The sequence below is a fragment of the Dermacentor silvarum genome, chromosome 4 (genome assembly GCF_013339745.2).
Source record: "Dermacentor silvarum isolate Dsil-2018 chromosome 4, BIME_Dsil_1.4, whole genome shotgun sequence".
Lineage (NCBI taxonomy): Eukaryota > Metazoa > Arthropoda > Arachnida > Ixodida > Ixodidae > Dermacentor > Dermacentor silvarum.
Genome location: NC_051157.2, coordinates 11159610 through 11184660, shown reverse-complemented (window position 1 = coordinate 11184660; position 25051 = coordinate 11159610). Strand labels below are relative to the sequence as shown.

At 45.7% G+C, this 25051-nt stretch overlaps 1 protein-coding gene across 2 annotated transcripts; it reads left to right on the top strand.

The window, feature by feature from the left end:
* The first annotated feature begins 4009 nt into the window (after nucleotides 1-4009).
* On the top strand, nucleotides 4010-23772 carry LOC119449435 (transmembrane protein 272). Of its 2 annotated transcripts, none has more exons than XM_037712606.2 (6): nucleotides 4010-4106; nucleotides 4629-4740; nucleotides 10491-10601; nucleotides 12000-12059; nucleotides 16289-16513; nucleotides 17688-23772. In XM_037712606.2, exons 1-6 carry the CDS (start codon nucleotides 4068-4070, stop codon nucleotides 17870-17872), a joined length of 732 nt encoding a protein of 243 aa, XP_037568534.1. In that variant the 5' UTR covers nucleotides 4010-4067; the 3' UTR covers nucleotides 17873-23772. The 2 variants fall into 2 exon arrangements, with proteins under 2 accessions (XP_037568534.1, XP_037568535.1); XM_037712607.2 differs by having other exon boundaries at nucleotides 4040-4251.
* Nucleotides 23773-25051: the final 1279 nt, after the last annotated feature.

Below are 25051 nucleotides of genomic sequence, written 5' to 3'. Positions count from 1 at the left end.
ACAGGTGGCGCTACGCGTCTTGCAAAACTCCAGAGTCTGACGTCTATGTACCGACTAGTTCTCTCGCAAAGTGCTCCGATTTCTCTTATACCGGTGTCACACTGCCACTTTTGATAGCGATCGAGACCGAGCTGGATCGGAATGTTCGAGCGCGATTGGCTCCCTTCCGCAGATTGAGCAACGAAGCCAATCGCGACCAAGAAATTCGACCCATATCGGGCTCGATCATGATCAAAAGTGCGCCGTGTGACCATTAGGCACTGAAATGAAGTCGTGTTTGAAAGAATAACAAATGTAGCCTCTGCCACTACATACGAGAAAATATTGCGTCGAAGAGCTGACAATTCTCGCAACCTATTGGGAAATGTGCCGAAAAGAGTTTACCAAAATGCGTTTACTGATGTGTGCATTGGTTCACATTAGACTGAAATGCCAAGTCCTCAGGTGATGCAGGAAACCGGCGAAGCGTGAACATACCACATCGCGGCAGTGGTCTCGCGGAGTGCTGTGTTGTGGACACACTTTCCCCAAAATCGTTATGTTCCGCTGGTTGTTTGTGCACCCATAAACTGCTCAGTGCTGGCCTGTAGCCTTTTGATGAGTATATATGACATTACATTTACGAGCGTAAGTCATTCGTGACAAAAATAAACGGAAACATCGAAGGAAAGCTACCACTCCGCAATGCAAGCGCAAGGCAAGCTCACAGTCCAAACCGAACAGGCAACACTGACACATACTCTCCATGCCAGACCGGCAGAAGCGCCCTCGTGAAAACGTCTATACACTGCCCGCAGCGTCTGCTCCGCTTGCCATAAACGTTCCGTGTAGCAGGTGTGAAGGTGGGGTTGCTAGCGTGCGGGCGGTAGTAGCAGCCATGCGGAGACGGAGGAAGAGGCCGCTTTGCGGTAATCACTCCGCTTGGCCACACAAGAATACAATCGCCGGCGTAGAGCTGATCCCAACGTTTTTTAGATGCGAAGCATCTTATGGTCGGGGCTATGTCACTCCCTCCATCCATCCGACATGCGGCGTCCACACCCCTACTGCGCATGCGCATCCTCCTCCCCCTCCTTTCCTTGTCTCATCTCCTCTCCGGATTGCGCAACGAATGGCAACACCTGTGGCTCCGCGCGCGATAATGCGAAGCAGCTTAGGTTAGAGGCGCGACGGTAGGCGCTGCATACTCCGCTGGGGGGGCGCCACTGTAGCTCGCGGTATAATGACGCGCGCTCCGCTCCTCTCATTTTCCTCCCGCAACGCACGGTAAATATAATGTACGGTAGCTACGTACCTCAACCTAACGGAAACGACGAACTAAAAGCTAATGGGAACTTGAGTCGGACCCCCATGGCTGCTTCGCAAACTATTCAGGGTTCCCCTACGGGAAGATGGTGCAATTTTTCTTTAGATTAGGTTGGCTGATCCTGCACAGAGAGCCGAGGAAGCCTTAGCCAAGCGACGGCGCAGAGTCGAAGATCCCGAATACGCCGATCGAGAAAGGGATCGAAACCTAGCAATAACTTAATTAGTAAAACTACAAGAACTCCATGATCGTAATGCACGTCCGAAACCGAAAATACACGTCCCTGTACAAACATGCCTTTGCTGTAGCGGCCAAATATGCGAACCTGTTTGGCATGCGCATAGAAATCCGATGTCAAGATTGGTCCCGCTTTATTAAGTGCAAAAGCCAAAAGCTAGCTGCTTCGAGCAGCCCACAGCCCGATGCATAATTCGGAAGTATTTTACGAAACGAGAGAGAAAAATGCATTTGCAAAAGCCGCGGTCGCAGCTATGTGGCACACAAGCTTGTTCAAAGATATAACGGTGTTTACGGCGAGATATGGGAGCTGTCAATGATGGTAGTCTCCTCGCGTCCCGCCAGTCTTTGAGGTTAGTTGAACGTCAGTTATTTTCAATTCTCGGCTGGCCGCTTTGCACATATCGTAGACGGTTAGAGCCGCGACAGTTACGGCGCTCAGTGCCTCCATTTCGACGCCAGTTTTTCCTGTGCATTTAGCATAACTTTCGATAAGCACTTCGTAGGTGTTTTCCAAAAGTGTCAACTTCACGTCTACTTTGGTCAGGGCCAATGGGTGACACAGCGGAATCAGCTGGGATGTCTGTTTAGCTGCAGCGATTCCCGCAATCTGGGCAACGGTCAGGACGTCACCTTTCTTCATACTGTTGGATTTCACAAGTTCGTAGACGTGCTTCCCTAGCAGGACACGTCCAGATGCAGTTGCTGTCCGCACTGACTCCGGTTTTTCCGCAACATCAACCATCCGTGCACCGCCTTGTTCATCCACGTGTGTCAGATTTAAGATCCCGTAACTTGAGAGCAGACGACGACCAACACACGTGCGATATAGACCATGTAGGGCCACTTGCCTCCATGAAGCCGCTGGAGAACCCGTACCACCAAAGCGCCTTGCTAACGCACGAGCAAACAGAAACATAACCGCGTTTTTGACGTTTTACGCACAATGACGAAGCATAAAATAAATTCAAAACTGCAGCCAAGCTCAATGTACTGCGCATTCGCCTCCGAGCTATAGTTTTCTAGAAGCTGTTATCAAAACAAAGCAGGTGTTCTGTGACACAGCTGGCGCAGCATAGAGAATGGGACGGCTGTCGTAGCGCCTGTTCAGTGGTAGCGCTGTCATCGGTAGCGATATCGCGTGTGCGCGGGAGTGTTGAGATTACTATGCAAGAAAGATACATGTAGTGAGCACAATAATATTTATGGAGCAATTCGCGCAAGTGTACTTTCAGAATCAACAAAAATCGATGAAAGAGCGAGCGCGCTTGTCCAAGCAACGTTCTAAGACATTAGTCCAAGGGCGTAGTCGGGAGGGCGGTACACCGCATGGAGGAAGGGGAAAAAAAAAGGAAAAAAGCATTTTTCTTCCTCCATGTTACACCGTGTCATAGAGTTTCATATTACTATAACTAAGGGCAATGTGGCGCTGCCATCGTTCAACTATCATGGGAATGATGGGAAGTACAGGCTACGGATTGGTATTCTGTTGACTGGCGAACTAGTCCACAGGTATTTTTTTGTCAGTTTTGGTTTCGCTAGTTTTGCTCCAAGCGCAGTTGCTACAATCCGTAGAACACAAACTTACTTGTGGTAGGAAAGGTTGCTGCTTCCTGGCTGTAGTCTGCTGTCGCAAAACGGGTAAGCGCAAAGCCACGACATAACAGTTGCTGGCGCGCACTTCAGGAGAAGCGGTACGTCAACATAAAATATAGTGAAGCGTGCTCGTAAGAGGCCACAAGCGTCCAAGATAGCACTGCAGCAGATGTGTTTAAAAGTACTCGAAGACGTTCATCAATCGTGACAGCCGATGCAGCCTTTCGAAAGAGCGAGAGAGTTCGCAAGTGCGTCTGCGCAGAAGCAAGTGCATCTGCGAGAAAAGTTCACTTTCCCCGCGTTCGCAGCGAGCAGGCGTCGTAGCAGACGACACTTGTAACATTTCTCTCAAAGCCGCAACACTTTTCTCATAATACAAAATTTTTATTCCCACAAATATTTGATGAGTATTTTTATATAAGCACATGCACGGTTGTTATTGCTGTTGTGAAAGTATATAAATAATTATTCAATGGCGCTAAATCAGGCAGAACGATGCATATCCTGGTGGTAAACCATGCTTCAATCTCAAAGTCATACAAACTTTATTCAATGTATTATGCATTATATAAAACACAACATAAATAAAATTAATTTTTGCACGAAAATGTTTTAATACAGCTTCGTTTACTGCGCCGCATGCACACGACGGAATGGACGGTACTTTGCCTCCCCCCTCCTTTTTTTTTTTTTTTTTTTTCGCGTTACTGGCGATAACAGCGCCATTGTTTTGACAAAATAACGGAATGCTCCAAAACGCCCTATCTTAAAACAGTATTGTCTTCTTGCGCGCAAAAATTTCAGAAATAACAAAAGATTTTTTTTTGTATCTGACTGAGAAACTCTATGTATCTGACATCCTTCGCATAGAAAAGTAGAAATGCCGTGCTGATGGTTGTGCAGGAAAGCATGATGGCTGTAAACAAGTATGGCGTGTGGTGATACCCGTCGTCTGTGCAGCGAAACTGTGAGCGCCACTCGAAACTTGGCCTGTTTGAACGCCGATACACACACCGTTACCGTTCGCAAACCCGCCTTAACGTTTTCACTCTGTCGCGTTCAGGTCTGCCTAGTGTCCAAGGAAACTTTCTTAAATTGAACTGCTCCAAGTGGTACGCCCATCGCCTAGGATGCTACATCTTTGTGTTTTCGTTTTGTCCCTGTTTGTCTTCATCACATATAAAGCTCCTATGAGAGCGCTTAATGCGGCTTTATGCCATCGTACTGCTTCAGTGCTTGTATTCGCTTGTTTCGATCGATTTAGTCAAGGGCGAGCTTATTTTGCGAAATTTGATGCAGACGTGTGGATTGCATTCGAGTCATCGCCTCTTAAGCTCTTACGCGCCCTTCGTGAGATAACAGTAATTTGTAGCAGTTCTCGTTTGTGTTTTAATGCTTGCTTTTTCTTTCTTTTGGCAAAAAAAAAACAGGAAGGAAAGAAAGGCTCAACTTCAATTTCATTGTGTTTGCTTGCGTGAACTTTGTGCAGGAGTTCGCCATGTCGTTGCCGCCGTATAGTGACAGCCCCATACCGACGCCTTTTCGCAGTCCAGTGGAAAATGACTTGCCTCCGTCTTACGACGACATCACAAATCCAAATGGTATGCTCTTTTCAGACCTAGCCAGAATACGCATTACTATACTTGTGACATTTCTACACAGTGTCAACGGTACACATATGTTGAAGACCGTGGTGCGTGAACATGACCGAGTAATCAGTTTTCCTGCTCGATTTTTCTGCTTATGCAGACAACGATGAAACGAAGCCATGATGTATCCGTACGTTTTTCAGGCTGTGAGCAGCGTATTTGATGCGTTTAAAGTGAGGAAGGAAACAGATCCCGCCGAAGTAAACAAGCTTTACATCCCACATTGTCTTCTACACTAACTGATTTATGAGAAGTTTCGAAGTAATGGAAGTACCCATTCTCTTGTTCCATTAAACCTTGTTTTTCAATGGTAATAAGGATAGCAGAAGAAAAAAGTAGAGGCAGAAAGAGACAGGTCACATGGACCAAGGGAGGCTAGTTTGTTGACCAGATAATGTGCTGCAATTTCAAGTGATAAAAAAAAAAGAAACACACCACCGGGAGGAATAAGACAGGAAATACTTGTCTTTCTTCTGTTTTTTTTTTTTCAACCACTAGGAAACCTGCTGCATTATATGGTTAACCAAGTAGCCCACCTTTCAGCTTACTAACGTAACGCATGCTTCAAAAAGCCTTAGGCCATTGAGTTAGAGCAGCATCTAGGTGGACATCACAGAGCATAATATGTTATTGATGCCGTGTCTTTGCACTGTTACATAACATACCACTTCAGTTTACCTCCCGGACACTGGCAATGTTAGAAAAATCTGACCTAAAGCTTTGAGCTCCTTGTAATGAAGCCCAGGGGCCGTATTCTGAAACGTTCGCCTAGGCGAAATTTCGCCTAGGCGAACACAGCATGCGCGCTGATTGGCTGGTTGAGCAAATTGAATGACGTCGGGCTCAACCACCCAATCAGCTCATCCAATTTTGCTAAAACAGCCAATCGGTGCACGCCTGAAAGCGAAAAAAGAAATTTCGCCTAGGCGAACGTTTCAGAATACGGCCCCAGGTGCTTCCCTGCTCTGATACTGGCATTTAGCTTTAATAAAATATGTTTGAAGTTTCATCCAAGAAAATAAAAGGTGCTCTCTGATAAAGGAAATGGCTGTGACTAATTATGCATACTGGAGATGTGATGCAAATTTCAATATGCATGCGCTACTGATGTCACAAATTTTCAAACTCTTTTTTTGAAAACACTGCGACTGCTGTTACTCTGTGGGCAATGGCACACCTCATTGCAGCTTAGCCCAATTAGTTCAAAAGAGCAGCTTTGCATTCTTGTATTTCTAAGTAGGATGCTCATTTTATATATATATATATATATATATATATATATATATATATATATTGTGAGTATTATTCATACGCTTCATATTCTCATCTGTACATACTCATCACCGTTTTGGGGCTTGGTGGTGGGGCTCACGCTCTGGAGAATAAAGAACAGTCTGACTGCCTAAACCTTGTCTCAAGTGGTGGAGTGTGCTGTCCGGTTCCTCAGTCCTCTCGCTCCCGGTCTCTCTCCAGCTTCACCTACGCTACATCCCTGGAGCTCTGCTCGGGTTGCCGCCTCTACCAACTGCACTCGACCATGTCCCAAGACCAGCAGGTCTCTACCGCGACATCCACCTTGCCTGCTGCGGCGGGAACCCCTTCTTGGATGGTCACCACCCCTCAGAAGGATCCACCAGTGTTTGCTGGACTTCACGGTGACGACGTTGAAGACTAGTTAGAGCAATACGAGCGCGTGAGTGTTTTTAACCACTGGAACGAATCTGCAAAACTTGAGCACGGGTCGCCTTCTACCTAACCGGCGTCGCAAGAACTTGATTTTACAACCAGGAGCTCGATTTCATCAACTGTAGCACCTTTAAACACCACCTACGCCAGATTTTCGCAAACTTTTCTACCCGCTCAGATATCGCCAAGAAGAAGCTTGCTGAGCGTGTTCAGCACCCAGGCGAGTCGTACACTTCGTACATAGAGGACGTACTCGCTCTCTGCCGCTGTGTGAACACCTCGATGGCGGAGAGTGACCGTGTATGCCACCTGCTGAAGGGTATTGGGACTGTGGCATTCAATGCTCTTGTAGTGCTGAACCCCACTGCCGTCGCAGACATCATTGGTACGTGTCAGCGCCTCGATGCTTAATATGGTCTTCTTACACCCTGACCCATCTGATTTCAGGACGTCCAACAACAGCGAGCTATGTGCCCTGATTCGCTCCATCATCCGTGAGGAAATGCACGCCCAAGCTTTGTGAACCCCTCCTGAGGTCCATATGACGCATCCTGGTGGCGGCCTCTGCCATATCATGAGGGAAGAGATAGCTGCCCTGACCTGCCCGCATCTCCCGAGCCTGCACCCTATCCCTACACCAGCTTACACTCAGGTTGCCTCTATAGTACCACCCTCCCAGCAGCCACCACAGCAGGCACCTGCACCGCACGGGTTCCTGAATCAGATCACTGCAAGACCACCACCTCTTCCGTCTTACAACGCGTGGAGCCCACCTCGACCTGTTTGCTGCTATTGTGGCATCCGTGGCCACATTTCAAGGTTTTGCCGACGCTGTCAGCAAAATGAAAGGCGTGGTTATGACGGGTTTGAAAGGGACGAGTTTTCTGTCCCTGTACCACAACGTCGGTGGTCTGACTACAGTTATTATCCTAGACGTTCCCCATCTCCGCAAGAATTCAACGCTGTCAGTTCATTGCGTTTCCCGCTTCGTCGCTCTCTATCACTGATTCGGCACATCAAAACTGAAGGCAGTTCGAATGTACGCCGCCGCCTGTATCGCGCGTCTTCCGCAGAACGGAAAATCATTACGGACAACGTTGATGACATACTTAAAAGAGAGATCATTCGGCCATCATCCAGTTCTTGGTTATCCCTTGTTGTGTTGGTCCGCAAGAAAGACGGCTCTGTATGATTTTGCGTCGATTATCGAGCACTGAATAAGATCATGTGCAAATATGTATATCCGATGCCAAGAATTGACGATGCCATTGACGCCCTCCAGGGCGCTGAATATTTCTCAAGTCTAGACCTCCGATCCGGATACTGGCAAATACCCTTGCACGAAGCGGACAAGGACAAGACAGCCTTTGCAACACCAGATGGACTTTACGAGTTCAACGTCATGCCCTTCGGTTTATGTATTGCTCCTGCAACATTTGAACACATGATTGACACAGTTTTATGCAGCCTTAAGTGGTATTACCTGGCTGTGGTATTTAGATGACATCGTTATTTTTTTTTACAACTTTTCGTCAGCACCTTGAGCATTTGGACAAACTTTTCACGTGCATTTCCAACGCTGGACTCCAACTCAACACAAAGAAATGCCATTTTGCTCGAAAGAACATCGTGTTGGGTCACCTTATCAGTAAAGATGGCATTTGACCAGATCCCGACAAGGTTGCTGCCGTGCTTCGCATCCCTCACCCTGAAAATCAAAACCAGTTAAGAAGTTTCTTAGGCCTGGCATCCTACTTCCGCCGCTTCATCAGTCATTTTGCTGCCATGACGTCGCCGCTGCACAAGTTGCTGACATCGGGCACTGCTTTCCCTTGGACAGACGACTGCGAACTTTCTTTCCAAGCCCTCAAGCAAGCCTTAACAACCCACCCTGTCCTCTGTCACTTCGATGAGAACGCACCAACTTGTTTGCACACCGACGCTGGTGGCCATGGGATCGGTGCTGTCCTTCTACATGATACCACTACACGAGAGAGAGTTGTTGCTTATGCCAGTCGCGCATTAACGGCTGCCGAAAATAACTGCTTGATAACAGAGCAGGAATGCCTCGCAGTAGTTTGGGCCATACAAAAGTTTTGACCATATCTTTATGGACGCCACTTCACGGTCATAACCGACCACCACGCCTTATGCTGGTTGTCGTCAATGAAAAATTTGTCTAGCCGCTTTAGTCGCTGGGTGGTCCGATTACAAGAGTACGATTTTGACGTTGTCTACAAGTCTGGGAAAAAGCTGCTGATGCTCTGCCTCGCTGCCCCCTGCCACTACTATCTTCGAGCATGTCTCTCCATTGCTCGCCACTTGATGATCAGACTAAGTCTCCATTAACGTTATTACCTCTAGCGGTTACTGGAACGTTATCCTCCAATCGCGTCCCTCAGTTCGCCTCATGTCAACGTTCTGATCCCTACTGCAACAGCATTATCCAACACCTGTGTGGAACTACTTGTGCACCAAATGCCAGATTACGTCGACAACTGCGACTATTCAAGCTCGACAACGATGTGCTGCACCGCTACATTTACAACTCTGATGGCCACCGCTGGGTGCCTGTTCTTCCACGTTTGCTGCGCACACAAATCCTTGAAGCCTTTCACGACGACCCATCTGCTTGCCATTTGGGTTTCCACAAAACATGCCACCGCATTAGGAGCCGTTTCTTTTGGCCAGGCATGTCTACTTTTTTGGCCAAGTACGTCGCTTCTTGCGTCCAGTGTCAATGGCGGAAACGACCGACTTCGCCTCCTGCTGGCCTTTTACAGCCCATCCCATGTCCCGAGACACCTTTTGCCATCGTTGGGATAGACCTAGTCGGCCCTCTGCCCATAACGCCGGCAGGTTATCGATGGATCGTAACAGCTGTTGACCATCTCACACGTTCCGCAGAGACCGCTCCTCTACGCTCTAGTTCGGCCTCGGACGTTGACGACTTCTTTCTGGATGCCATTGTGCTGCGTCATGGTGCACCTCGTGTACTGTTGAGTGATCGCGGCAAGACTTTCATGTCAACAATGATCGAAGAAGTATTCGGAGCTTGTGGCACAGTTAATAAGATGACATCTGCATACCACCCTCAAACAAATGGCTTAACAGAGCTATTTCCTTGCACACTAACAGATATGATATCAATGTACATCGGGCCAAACCACGACAACTGGGACAAACTTTTACCTTTTGTGACGTTTGCTCACAACACCGCTATCCAACGAACTACGGGTGACTCACCTTTATACCTAGTTTACGGTCGTTCGCCGCCAGTCACCATCGACGCCACTTTCTTCAATGCCCCAACTAACACCTCGACCAGTATACCCGAACAGTTCGTCTCGAGACTCGTCGAATGTCGTCAACGTGCTTGCTTCAACACAGAAGTCAACTAGATTGCAAGCAATGTTACGACATCTCTCGTCGAGACGTCTCCTTTCGTCCTGGAGAGGAAGTGCTCCTTTGGATGCCCATTCGTACACCCAGTTGGTGTGAGAAGTTTGAATCATGCTTCCTTGCACCATACATTATTAATGATCAAACATCCCCTGTGAACTATCGCGTTACTCCCATCGAGGTTTCTCTGGACCATCGTTACCGTGGTTCGGAGATGTTCATGTTTCGCGTCACAAACGATTTGTTTGGCGTTTCCCACCTGGCTAAGGTTGCGGCCTGTCTGGCCGCTTGCGCACGTGGGGAAATTAGTGTGAGCATTATTCATACGCTTCATATTCTCATCTGTACATATTCTCGCTCGGGAGAATAAAGAAGAGTCTGACTGCCTAAACCTTGTCTCACAATACATATATTATTGGCAAATAATTTCTGCAGAATCCCGCAAGGTGGAGGAAGGCTTTTTGTGAAAGGAAAAATTGTCCTCCACCAGAATGTAGCTTCGTGCTACATTCGAGTGGATGAGAATTCTTCCGTTCAGTATGGGCTTATTATATGCGGCTGTTGTCACCTGTTCATAGTATTTGAGTACGTTTTTGTCTTGTTTTTTCATGCAGCCCCCCCTCCATCGTACCAGTCACTTTTTGGACAGGTTCGAGAGGTACACAAAGCATCCAACGGAGTGCTAGACTTCTTGCGGAGTGTTATACTCCTCTTGCTGGGCACTCGTGAGTTGTCTACCAGTCTTGTAGTTTCGTATGTTTCCACAGCAGATAATTTGGTGTCTGTCCTGTGTTCACGGAGAGTCGGTCGTTCTTTTGATACAGTATACAATGTGTGGCCAAGTAATAAAACTTTGTGAACTAGTTTAGGGGCGTCAAATGTTATCAAAATCCAGCAGGAAAACATGTATACAAAGTGAAAAAACAGCACCCAACCTGCCTTTTTCTGTACTTCAGCCGCACATTTTTTTTTTCCTTACAGAATTGCAATAAAGTGTTGAAATATGTAACTGATTACACAGCAATTGATTATCTATATGTGGCTGCTTTCTAACTTTTGCGGTAACCTGCTGAGTTGGAAGCGCATTCATGCTGAGGTTCTGCATGGGATTTGAAGTACTTGTCAACCTACATTGATGCTGCTGGTATTGTCAGCCAGTGGTTATCATAGATAGCTGTCACATTCACAAACCCGTTTCCCAGCTCACAGGTCAGTCATAACTAAAAGCATTTTGTACAGCAAACTCGCATTGATTCAAATTTCCACAGACAACAGATTTTTGTTTGAATTCTACAATTTTTGAATTATCCGAAGTTGCATAAAAAGAATTGCAGCTTATTAAGGGAGCAGCTATTCATTAAAGCCTGGTCACATTCAAAAAGATATACAACCTGCAGAACCAATATGACGAACAGATTTGTTTTGCAAAGTTGCGTTCAAGGCAATCAGACCAGTGATAGGGCACCCGTCAACATGCACAGCAGCCTGAATATTAAATGTGGACAAGCTCCAACTTAAACTATTCATGCCTGTTGAATATTCTCTAATAAGCTCTCTTCGGCTGCATTTCTCTGCCTTGGTAAGCCAAAATCCTAACCTAAAATCTATGCTTTGTTTGAATTAAATGGCTTCAAGTCATGGAGAATGTAGTACACCAACCATGGTCTTAAGATGTCTTTGAATTAACCAAAAGATTTAAATCACCAAGTTTGAATATTTTTTTAGTTGACTGTACTTCCGTCTGCAAGTATTTCGTTTTAGCTGCCTTATGGGTCATTTGCCATCTGCAGTCTGTGAGAGGAATGACGCTGCATGTTGGAAATGAGGGTGTCGGGTTGTGTTGAAGGTAATCAAACTCGCAACTCAATATGAATCCTGTTTCTTATTTTTAACTTGATTTGATTGATTGATTGAATGAATTGATTGTATGTGAATAATGCAGCTTCACACAGACTATTTAGAATATCTCTCTCATCGTGTTGATTCCTCCTTTGATAGTGCTCGTCAGTAGTGCATGTCGTTTCTGTGAACCTCCCAGTACTCTGTAGAGGAACCCTTTGGGGTGAGAAGATCACACTTTGGGTAAAACACTGTTCTGAGCAATGTGTGTCTTGCTTTTTCAGTTGGATGTACAATCTTGGTTGGAGTCACAGTGATCATTCCTGTCAGCATGATAGTGATAGGTGAGTACATCGCTTCCCAGTGAAACACGGAGAGCCTTTCACAGTTCCACTTTGTTGGGATGGCATCGATATTTCGAGTTTTGAGTGCACTGAAGATAACCTTGCTTGAAGGAAGGCTTAACGCGCAGTAGCGGTATGGGCGATCTGGAAATAATCAGCCGTAGCATATGCTCAGTGCACTATTGGGGATGTATAGAACAGACTCATAATGTGCTGCAGCTGCAAGCCTTTGTTTGAAGATTTTGTTGTTGCATGATATTCAGATGAAAATTATTCAGGGAGATCATTCAGGCTGTGGAGATAGCAGTCTTATGTGATGCACGTGTACGCATGACATTAGGCCACATCACAGATGGGAATTACAGAACATCATTTTACAGCGCAGATTTATACGGGACAAAGCGAGATACACAGGACAAACGTTTTTCCTGTGTATCTCGCTCTGTCCTGTCTAAATTTACACCGTAAAATAATGTTCCGTAATATTTGTGACCAACTGGCCCATCTTACTTGCTTGATCACAGAAATTGTGTTTAGCAGGCTGGGGGAGGCATACTTTATGAATTGTCGAGCATGTGTTTTATTGTCTGAAAACTTTGTTGTCTGAAAGCCCTGAAACACTTTTCTAACTAATCATAGAATGGCCTCACTGTTAAAGTACGTCGTCCCACGAATCTCATGTCACAGATTTTTTTCGAGTCCTTGAACTATAAGTGGAGTTATTGCACCGATAGCCGGCTTTCTCTCTCTTTTCATCTCTACTAGCACACTGGAAGCTACAAAGCAAAAAAGCCAAGAGGGCAGAGCCCCAGCCAAAAGTTGATTGTCGCGGCGGCGAAAGGGCTCGTCGCAATACCCCGTAGCAGCCGCGGTAGGCTACACTACGCAGCATGCCTCTGCCATGTTGGAGGCCACGCACAGCAGACGCAGCTACGCGCAATACAAAGATGCAATGATTTTCTGTCTTTTTGAGATCGCAGACATATATATTTTTCATTTATTTAAAGGGACACTAAAGAGAAACAGGAAGTTCAGCTGGAATAAAAGAGGGACCTTCAGGAATGCATGCAGTTTTTGTTGTGTGCAAAAATATGAGTTATTAGCGGAGAAATTCGTAAACAAAGACCAAATGTCTCTTCCTCAATTTCTCTCACCCCAGATTTGGCGCTGAAGCAGTGTCGTCACAGATTGCATTGCTCTCAGCGAATCAGAATGCGCCATGATACGTCACCGCTTGCGTAAACGACCGAGGCGCTGGATGCATCATGGCTGCATGCATGGTCGCTGCGTTTGCGTTCGGGGCGATGGATACCGTTGCTGCCGCTGAACCTTGCAACGAAGAGCTTGCCAGGGAAGCAGGACTGCATTTCAGCGATATTCAGTGAAACAGAGCGTGAAATGATCCTCCGTGCTCGAGCGGTAGGTGTTTCCGCGTGTGATGGCGGTGAGCCGCCGGCCGCGCCGGCGGAAAGCAGAGCTTCGTTTTCGTCGATGGAAGGCGAAGCGTGCGGTCCGTCAGGCGACGACGTTCCCGACAGAACAAGCGTAGAAAGTTGCGCACGTACTCGGTATGGTTATTTCGTGGCTTTATTTAATGACATTCAGCACTCACCGAGCCGCCAGTTTGCTGCTGCAGGGGCACCGGTAGGGGGTTTGATGAAGGCCGCATTGAGGGAACAGCTGCTCGAGGAAGAACTGGCCTCTGGGGCACGCCAAGATACTTTCCGAGGGCAAGATTATACACATAATCCAAGGGTGAGAAATGCAGAGAGCACACCATGGGTTTCTCTGGCTCTTTTGCCGTTTTATCATCGGCAGAGCACTGAGCCATTGCGAATGCCGGGGAGCCGGGCTCTCCGCGCGACACCACATGAAAGGACACAATTGAGTCAACACTGCCACTGCCCCTGAACAAGCGCCTTGGGCCCTTTATACAGCCCTCAACACTACACACACGAGGCATTTTCTGGCTGTTTCCCGCGAAGTCAACGTTTTTAGAGCCACGCAACACGCAACCAAACACCGTAGAGCGGAACAGGCGCGCGCGACGATGCATTGACCAAAAACGAAACTACGAAACTATCACGGCCGCATGTATCGCCATGCCATTTTTTCTTATTTATTTAATTTTGTGCTAAACTTGTACTTCCTCGCTTGAAACGGTTTAAAAAGTTGGCAAATGCTGTTTATGTACGTTTAAGGTGTATTTCATTTTGCATTTTATTAACAGCGATAAAGCGCTCTCGACCAATCGCGACCGGCCTGCATTTGTAATCTCCGACGTCATGAACGTGTAGTGCGGGCATTTCGAAGGGGCGTCAGCACCTATCCTTCAGTTTTTCGCTATTTTCTCGCTTATTAAACATCTGTTTGCAGTAAGAATGGTATGACTGTGATCGTGAAAGGATAATCTACCATTTAAGCTCAACTTCCGGTTTCTCTTTAGTGTCCCTTTAACTCAGCATTATCAATTGTGTATTATTGAGAACGTTCTCGCGATCACAAAATCAGCCTATAGCATTGCTTGGCCAACTGCTTTCGATCAGCTTTCGATGACGACACTGCGGATGCAAGAGCAAGCTTCTGTGAGCTGCTTTTGACACGAACATTGGTTATGCAGCTTCTATTCCAGCAAAATTATGTCCGCAAGAGTAAAGTGACGCGTAATGTTCACTTTATTAAAAACCATGTCCACAGTGAAACGTTTAGCACTAATGAGAGTTCTGATAAAAGTCAAGCTCAGCTGCAGTGCATGCTACCGACGGCGGACAGCGAACCGTGGCTCGGCCATGCTCGCATCGCAGCTGATGGCGCTGCAAATATCAGCATGTTTTCTTCATCGTGTGAAATTATTGCGAGGAGAGAGTAAAGCGGCAACGACGGTAACAAAACATTGCTGCTTGGGAGCGTCGGTGGTTCGTTCTGAAGCGCCGTCTGCTAAAGATTCGAAGTGAACTGGAAAAGGCCTAGCGACGATATCAGTGGCGAATGATTAGCAGCGGTGAAGCTGCCGGCGACACCAGAGCGTAGCCGCGACCACTCCTCTGTCGCCGAGTGGTCACGTCGTCGTGCCGCAGGGAAATTCTCTGTGCCGTGTGAGAGGCAGATCCCACCGTCGGCCGGCAGGCCATGAACTACAGACCGCCAGCCGCAGTTCGCCCCGATGCGCACGTGTGCCCACTGGGGCGCCCGGGTGCGACCATGATTCGACGAAATGGCACACCGGTGCGATTTGCCGAATTTGCTGTTATTTTCGTGGACTGGATGTGGCAGGCCAGTGTTGGTGCGGAGTGGGAGGGGAGGAGGGGGGGGGGGGACGCTTTCCCGGAACGGCGCGTAAATTTGAAATTAGCAGTGAAGTTAGAGGGGGGGCTCTTGCACGGGTGGGGGCGCTTGCTCGGAATTTTACGGTAGTTTTAATAGTCTATATTCGTTCATCATTCAATTTAAGATAATTAGCACGACTTCCAAGGTTACCACCTTACGTATTGTGGGGTCTCACACGTGCTCTTGGGACAAAGGAACGACAACACAGTAGTGTAAACAATCAAAAGGGCATTTATTGCACCTTTCATACACTAATACACGCTAGCCGAATTACTACCCGTAGAACATTCACATGGGCGCGCGACAAATCAAGGAAGCCTGACTCACTGCAACTGGATAGCGAGCGAACATGTTCGCCCCATGCTATGACACCATCGCCTAGTCATTCACGTGTAAGGTCACGCGAACGGTGGCATGTTCGAACGATCCGTGTTCGGTCCATACTGGTGTCCTGCTCCTAGCCTTGCGAGATGGTCTCGCGAAGCGGGCCGGCGCACGCGCGAAGTGTTCGTGCGTGTTGGTCGCCGATCCCAAGCCAAAAGGAAGCGCCTTCGACCTTTTGCTTCCAAGTAACCCCACCGTTAGGTGGCGTCAGCATCGCGACACTCGCGCCATCTCTCGCAATGCGGCGCAGCCACCCCGACCGCGGCTCGCGTTTAGCCACGCGGAGAATCCGGATTACAGGAGACACGAGCTATGCGGGGAAAACATCAGGCGCGTGAGAGTCGGGCATCCCCACAGTATTCATATAAAGAAAGAGATTAAAAAAAATTCTTCTGTAGAGACCAGTTGCAAACATGATGTACTAACTGTGTCAAGAAAAAATTATGCGTCTTGTTGTGTGAAGTTATTGACAGCAGTCTCAGTAGATTTTTTCGTCCTTTTCTCATTGCCTGTTTTAGGTACCACATACTTAAATGACTGCCCAGCTGAAAAGTACATCCCAATTTTTCTGGTGATGGGTGGAGTGTTTGGTGTGCTGAAGACTCTACTCGACGTCTGTGGCAAGTGTCGACGCCCTGACAACAGCGGGGAGGCTGGCCGCAATGTAGCAGAAGAACAGCGTGCTGAAGAGCGTACTTGGAGCACACTTGTGAATTGTTTTCTTTTCGCCTGGTATGTTGCTGGTAAGTGCTTGCTGCGCAGCAATACTTGCTGTCTTACTTCATAGCATAATCTCATCTTGTGTGCAGTGCATCATCTGTTCTTGATGAAGTGGGGGTATTCATTTGCTTTTGTTGTTAAATTGCTGCACTTGCCCTTAAAACCAGCCTTGTGCTGATAGACAGGTCGATAAGCTAGGCAGTTGCAGGGCGAAGACTCCCGACTTTATTTTCTAGGTAGTTGCCAGGCCAGAAAAAGCTGGAGACATTTTCATGAATGAATATAGATGCTATAGATACATTCCCAAGGATGTGCCAACTAACAGAAAAGACTAATCGGAACAATAATGTAGAGACAAGTCACAGTAAACATGATGCGAGTGATGTTTGTCTCTTTGTCAATGCATGTTTAAGTTCTCTTCGTGTTCTTTCTTTTTTCATGCTTGCCATTTTTGTTTGAGATGGATCGAAAAGATGGACATGCTAAAGAGAGAGAAAAAAAAAAGGCTATGCTTTGGGAAATTCTGGCTTCAGTGATATGGGCATTAAAGTACGGACACATTTGTGGGACAGTGCATGCAAAGTGCTGGCGGTGTCAAAACTTGTCAGTGTTTGCAAGGCCACACAACCTGGTGCCTCTTCTGCTGCGGCAATCAGTTGAAGCATTTTGTATTCGTGCACTCTTTTTCTGCTGCAGCCAGCATTGATTCCAAGTGTGGTTGAGAGCGGGCAATGTTTCCCAATACCAGAGTTATAAAGCCGCTCTGTATCTGGCTCTACGGTTCCTTGTTGCGTAATAACCCACAGAAAATTCTACCTCATCGCCCGTATTATGTAAAGATTCATTTTCCTTTCTTTTTGTACTTGATGACTGGCTGGCATAATGACTCGCTTTCCTTATTACCGGAATCAACCACTTGCTGCAACGGTTGATAAGTAATTGATAGAATTGCAGGAAAAGAATCATTACAAAATATGGCCCCTGAGATCCACTTGCTGTAGAGCAGGAAAATCCTGCTGATCGCCAGCTTTTGCGGCGCATGTTTTTCCGCTAGTCTTTCCTTGTCCTTTTACACTTTACAGCACACTAGGGACTAGTGTTCTAGGAGGTACAATTAACCTGCCCAGAATCGTTGGAATTGTGGACCTTGCCATATCCATCATGCCTCAGCTGAACATGTGTTTACGTGTGTTCCAGGCTGTGTGTGGGTGTACCGTGCCTATCCTCCGGACTACACAAACAGCGAAAGCCCTGCATTTTGTGACAGGACTTTGTACCTCTTTGCGTTTGGACTCGTCACAGCGGGGCTGCTCTCGCTTGGCTTGGTGGCTGCCTGCCTCTGCTGCCTAACACTCTTCTCGTTGCTCTCGAGCAAGGATTGATAGCGGCGGCGCCCGCTCACAACTATCGGCCTGGAAAGCCCGCAGACATTGATGCCACAGGTACCACTCACAAGCGCAAGACATCCACGCCCAGCTTCCCCAAAGAGAGTGTGTGCGAAGGCGTGCTGCGACAGTGAGTGGCACAGTGATGCTGGATTTTTAGTCGTGTGAAAGCTACGTGAGGCTTGTCAATGAGAGCTACTTTCACGAGTGATGGAAAGCAGTTTAAACTGTTGTGCGACAGCCCCACTCATTCCTGTGAACATTTTGGTACTGAATATTTCGTTGATAAAGGAGACAGGTGTAAATCTCGTTTTCAGCCAAACCGTAGACTCATTCAAGATCATATTGTGCACAGGGGTAGCATTCCATGGTGCTTTTTGTTTAATACAAAGTTTGGGTGCTGTACTTACTTGTTCTGACCAGAATATGTTTGTGTGTCATATACAGCAGTGGTGAATGAAAGATGACAATTTCCCCTGTAGTAGGAACAACAATGCTATCTGTTTGCAGAAGCGTGAAATTGCTCTGCATTTAGTCTTTGTGGCAAAAATTTTTCTCCTGTAGAACAAGTAGTGCCACTGTTCCAACATATGCTTCTGACTTATTTTGTATTAAGCAAGCAAGAGTGAAAGTTTGGTATTGTTGGTACTATGTTGCCTTAACCAAACGTGCAAAGACACAAGGACAAAGAGACAACCGAGCACCACAGTGCACTACTTTCAGCAGTCTTATTTTTTTTAAAAAAGGAGAGGTGCCACATGCATAGGCTGCACCCAGTTGTCATACTGAACTACAGTTATCACACATACACATGAGATCTAACCATCAGTATTACAAATAACAGAATACCTGAGACTCGAATGGCTGTTCAGCTTACTTGCTAATTGCTGCTCCCTTTTTGAACTTCAGTGCAGCAGAATGTGCAGTAGAGCTGCACATTCCCTCTGGCAGTTACCTAGGCCAGTATTTTGTAGCGATGCCTTTCCGGTGCTAATGCCTTTTCGCGCTTATCGCGCTTTGTCAGTGGTCAGAGCGACGGTCCGCTCGCGTTATCAACGGGATCAGCCGGCCATGAGCGGTGGATGATAAGACTAGTATAGAATAAGTCATAAGGCATCGCTACAAAATACCGGCCCTAGTTACCCAAGTAAGCATCAAAGATGTTCATTGAAGAGCGGCACACAGCTACTGGCACATACTCGGTGACCCATATTGGTATCAAAGAGAGAGAGAAACTGACCAAAGTGCTCTTGTAACCTTCATCTTATTGTCAACAAAAGGAACAAGACATCGGCCTTTACGCATCTCATGTTGGTCAGCGTGCCTACTCCAGGTCGGTGTCAGAGATTCTTTTGAAGAGTGGTACGTACCCAGTACCATTGACTCATGTCAGTGTCAAAGAGGCTCGTTGAAGAGCAGCACATAGGTGCACAGTGCCACATACGCAGTGACTGAAGTTTATCCCACGGTTGGTTTCGAACCCTGTTTTGTCAGCACAACAGCCAGATGTGCTACCTATTCGACCATGGACTACCCAAAGACCCAGGTTTGCGAGAAAATGGTTAAACATAGATAGATAGTAAGCCCTCAAGTAGTGTGTGAAGTACCTTAAGAATGCTAATCACAATAATTAACTAGGCTATTAAGTGTACAACTTGGTAACAGTAATGGACTGCTGCTGCTTTTTTAACTTCAGTGACTGCACCATCTTATGCCTGTCATTTTTGAAGAGGCCACATCTGTTTTAGGCCTGCTCATTTTTACCTCATGCCTACCATGCCATGCACTATAGAAAGGGTACCGATACGTGTCCCCACTTCCAGTGAGCTATCTTTCTGGCATTACTTATCCCCGATATAAGCTGATCCTTGTGTTTGGATAGAATAGTGTGCTCTTGAAATACCAGTGGGGCGCAGCCTATGTATTTCACACCAGGTTGAAAGCCATCCTTCGTACAGTCGGGGACAAAATTTTAAGGTCCATGGCCACAGAATAAATGTTGACTTTCGTTGAATTTAGCATGCACAACCAGGAACTGAGGGATGCGCTATCATTCCAGAGTGAGAAAAAATTAGGTAGACTGTCTATGTTTTTAGCCATTTCAAAATTCTGCATTTTCTATGTGGGTGCAGTCCACGAACTTTTGTCCCTGACTGTACATTCTAGTTGCATCGTAAACACGTTCTCAGCCAGTCTTCTCAACATAATACATTCCTGGAGACAGTGGAATCTGGTAGACTGCATTTGGTTTGTAGCGTGTACTGTGGTGACATTTCTTTCCAAATAAAACTGTTGGGAGTAGCGCACTGCAGTATCAGATTCAGTCTCTTTGTCCTTCTAATTTTAGTTATAGTGAAACTGGCAAGTACTGCATCCAAACTTGGTACTAAACAAAATTCACAATGTGCCACTGCTGCGTACAATTTGAGTTAAAGCAAGCCAGCAACTTAGGCAGAAGAGGCATTTATACCTGGCTGCCTTATCAACATCACATATTAAGAATGTAATGGTGAGGCATGTCTTCATTGCACTGTTATGTGCCATTGATGGCTTCAAAACTGGCCCTTCATTTTTCCCTATATGCTGTGACCAAAGGGCAAAAGAATGGTGCAGTCGACTTCCATTAATCCAATTCAGGACTTGCGAAGTGGGTTCAAAATATACAAAGCTTAAAGATGTGTTCAGAACTTGCATTGAGTTGAACATTCAGTATTTACTGGAAGTGTCTCGATGACATTACCTCTTCAGATGCTCATAAGATGAACAAGACTCATTGTACGAGCAGTGTTGTTGAAAAGCCTAACATACATTGTCTTCATGCATGAAAAACCGTTTCACAAGCCAAAATGTCATTTGCACTTCTTGAGGAGGTGATTGGAGTTTCTAGACCTCTACATTATCAATGTTGCTGCTGTCTAATTGCCTTACCTATGCAGTGCTACAGTCAAAATTTGTGACGTCGTCATTGTTCAGGATGTTGCATATTTCTGCGTTAGCATACACGGACTCTCTCATGCCGACATTGCCTAGAACTTCATGGTCTTTAAGGACCAACAACTTAGCTGGACTGTCCACACCGGAACTGTTGTACAAGGGTGTGAAACCACAGCTTCTGAAACAGTTTTGTAATTGCTGGCGGCTTTGAAGTCTTTGTGTGTTTCTCCGAACAGAGTCAGTGCATTTGGTCTGACCAGGAGTACTTGTAATTTAACTGCCTAGTCTGCTCTAGTGCAGCTTATCTGATATTCAACATCTCAAGTATGAAATAATGAGCTCGTGTTTTGTTCTGCAGAAACATATAAGGGTCTTTCAGGATCTCATGTTCAACTTGACATTTCAAGTTTGATTGAACAGCATGCTTTTTATAAAAATTCCTATTATAGACACTTCCTAACTACATTTGCAGTGGCAATGCTGCCATTGCCTTAACAGGGCATACCACAATTCCTATTTTTTTTTTTTTCTAGTTTAAGCATGAGAATGCCAGTCTTGAACTTTTTCATTCTTTGTGTTAGCAAAAGCAGGCTTAGAAAGCATTGCTGAACTTAAGTATTAAGCAATGATGACGTCTGTAGAGGACAGCATGTAAGGAGGAAGCAGACTGCTGTACTCTACAAAGGCTGATAATTTAAACTAGTGCACGCTTCTGCAAGAGCTCAGCTTCGAGTCGTGGGCCAGGCTTTCACCGCCCAACTCTTATTTGCTTGGACTGGGCCCAAACCAGAGTGTGTGTGCTGATTATATGGGCTGATGGCACTATTTCAGCTTGACAGTGATGTGCAGATTGTTTGCACACTACTGCAAATCTTTACTGCAAGTTAGACTGCAGGAGACACTGAAAGTTGCACTGTGCATAATATGCATGGAAGTCGCATCGCACATTAGCTGTTTTGCATGTGAGGTTGAACTGCCAATATCTTTCTTGCGCCCAGTAGCATAGGCATTACCAGAACTTTTGAACATGTTGAATTGAAGGAAAGACCGAATTAATGGAAGTCGACTGTAACGTCTAAAAAGAGTGTTCTGTACTTATTCTGTAAGCTTGTCAGTTCACCAACGAGTTTTGCAATGATATTTATCTATGTGCAGTATACTGACAGGTCCGCGGCATAAAATACAGCAGTTTCAGTGAGTTTATTTATTTTCTGTGTTAAAGGGAGGAGCATGGGCACCTTTCTGGACTGCCGATCAGTTGTGTGACCATTATAAGATGCATAAGAACAATAGAGTACTTAATTTCCATAGGTTATGGTGTGCAAAACTGCATGGAGTTTTAGTTTATGTGACAAATGGTATTATGTTGATTGCTTACTGATTAGCCACTATAGCTTGCCACTATTGGAATTGGCTATCCAAGCCATCTCTCGGAAATGTTCTCCCATAGCAAATAAAGTGGCAAACATTTGCGGTCTGTCAATATACTGTTTTTTTGAACCTTTTGTCTTTAGTATGCTCTATGTATATAATCGCGATTTGTGCTAATTGAAATTAGCCATGTCTTCTAAGATGAACAGCTCAAATGAAGCTGTACACATGCATTTTGTACGGAAGATTGTTTCACGTTGGTATACCGTGTGCATCGTTCAATGTGAAAAATAGGAAGCCTTCAAAGTGCAATTCATGCAGCCTTCTGTATAAATAATGGCTGAAATGTTGTTGCAGCTGCCTCTGGTCTTTTTGGAACTGTACAAATAGCCAGCTAGTGGACATGTTTTGTTGTAGCATTACCTCGGGGAGTGCTATGGACCGATTGCCCAAGCATGCAAAAAGACATTGGAAGCGTTAGACTGTATAGTCTCTCGCTGGGCATAGCCATGTTTGAAACATTTAGCGGCAGTCATGGGCTGGTCACAGTGAGAAATGTTACAGGAGGCATTTGGGAAAAGGCTTGCATGTGAAGCTGCCGAAATCTAAGAAATACATGAGCTGTGCGCTGTGAATAGTGAATGCAGAATTCTGCGATATAGTCACATACTGGTTAAGAATGTGGTGTCCCTCAAATTGAACATGTACTCTTGCACCAGTGAAATTCACCCTGTTCTTCCCTCTTCATATCTTTGCCCCTGCTAAAAGAGAATTTTGTTCTTGAAGTGTGAATGATACCCACATCTTCATGTGAAGGGATCAACCAAGCCATGGTACATGTTCGCTGCTGCTACTACTGCTGTACGCGACACAAGAACAAAAGGGGTGGGAGGTATCTAAGTGGTCCTTCAGACAGAAATTTAGGGCAGTCCCTTCCTTAATCGCTTTTCAAACTACCGTTATACTCTGTGAACTGTGTTCTCAGTCTCTCAAACCTGCCGATCTTGGCTGTCCACACGTTTATTGCATGGCCACAGTTCACTCGATGTTGATGAACCACTGAGGCATCTGCTCTTCATGCTAGTGCAGTCACTAAAGAAACCATTAACAATGCCACAAAAACCCGAGACAGTGTGAGAGACAAGTACGATGGGAACAACAGGAACAGTGCAAGATTGTTGCTATTGTGCTTGTGTATCTCACCATCCCAGTTTTTTGTTCCATTAACAATGAATCTGATAACTTGCCCTGTTTACTCCAAGAGAACGGTTGCCCTAAGAGAAATATTTTTTATAGTGTGGAATGATGCAGGGCAGGCACATGGCACTTTAGGGAAGGAGTGTCTCTTACATTCTCAACCTGGCACCAGCTGTAGTTATTTTCATGTGCCTGAACAATCCAGTTTTTTTTTTCCCCCAAGTTTGTTTTCTGTAAACATCTTGAAGAATTCGCTTATCATACAGCAATCTTTCCCCTCTCTCTCTTTTTTGTCACTCTTTTGTGCAGTCAACACTACTCTGCCTGCTGCTTCCTGTCAGTAATGCAAATGCGGACGTGGCATTAACAAAAGGAGGGTAGCGTACTGTGTGAATTACAGAAAAAAAGCATTGTTTAAATGTGCAGTTGGTCTGTTTACTGCATTATTTTAGCAGTGTGCTCTGAAACAGTTACAATTGTGGAAAAATGTTACTGCTAAAGAGAAAGACAGAGTAAGAGTTTAATGAGGTAGGTAGGTAAAAACTTTATTTTTGTCCGACAAGTGGAGAGTACTAGAGCCCAATGCCTGACATGCTGCACCAAATTATTAGGATGAAAGATGACAGATAAGAGAAAGCATTAAGAACTATGAGATTTAGCAGTGGCACATTTAAGAGTTCTTGTGATGGGCTTTTGGGTAGTACTAGTTAGCAGACACAATGTGTGTCTGTATGAGTCATTTCATTAAACAACTTTAAGCTTAATTTGTGTCGCTCTCGTCTTGTCAGTCTCCACATGAACTTGTCAGGTGACAAAAATCCAATGTATGTACAAACAAGCCAGCAAAAGCAACCTGTGTAAACCCAATCCAAGACGTTCGGTGCCATCATAGGTGCCTGGGGGCTTAAAGGAAGTGGTAAAGGAAGGAATGATCAATTAACCATTATACTGATGTACCTGGATGAGTGAAATGCCTGAATATCATTGTGGCACACACCCCAGATCTCCATTTTCGACATTGGACACTTGAGTAGCCTACATACCACTACAAATGCCACATTTTTGTTAGTCGTCTTTAATTTCTAATGTGAAGCTGAGTTCATTAATTGCAGAAAAAAAAAAGCCTTGCTAGTAAATTGTGATATAACTGACTGAAAATAATTAGCACGTTGCATTTGTTTACCCCCCACCCCCCTTGCCTGCCCTTTGCGTTTCAGCAGCGCTGGTTTCAGTCATGCTTTGGCTGCGTTCTTTAGGACCCTATGTTTTCTTCACAACCCTGTATGTGTCAAGGACTTGCAGCATAGTTTCTCACGGTAATATTGTGAGAAAGTTCGAACTTGAGGACATATGTTGATTATGACAGGTATGGCAGGGTGTGGTGTCTTGTTTTTGACGAAGCAGAATGGCATTAACTTGGGACATATGGGGGCATTTCTTGTGCCTTGTGATATTTTGTTGTGTTAACTAAGTCACATTGCTTGAAATAAGTTATTCGCGGCTGCGCTCGTACACCTAGCAATTTAATCATTTAATCTAACAATGTAGTTATGGCAGAATATTTAACTATGAATTGACTTGTGGCCGCCGCACTGGAGAGCGAGGTCTAATGATGTCTTGCACTCAGTTCGGAGTGCTGTAAAAATAAACGTACGGTACAGTCAATGGTACGGT

Bases quoted from the DNA above. Each gene is read 5' to 3' on its own strand.
- LOC119449435 (XM_037712606.2), top strand. From the start codon at position 4,068: ATGGCGTGTGGTGATACCCGTCGTCTGTGCAGCGAAACT. The intron at 4,741-10,490 runs GTATGCTCTTTT...TTTTTCATGCAG, and splicing joins CGACATCACAAATCCAAATG to CCCCCCCTCCATCGTACCAG. The intron at 10,602-11,999 runs GTGAGTTGTCTA...TTGCTTTTTCAG, and splicing joins ACTCCTCTTGCTGGGCACTC to TTGGATGTACAATCTTGGTT.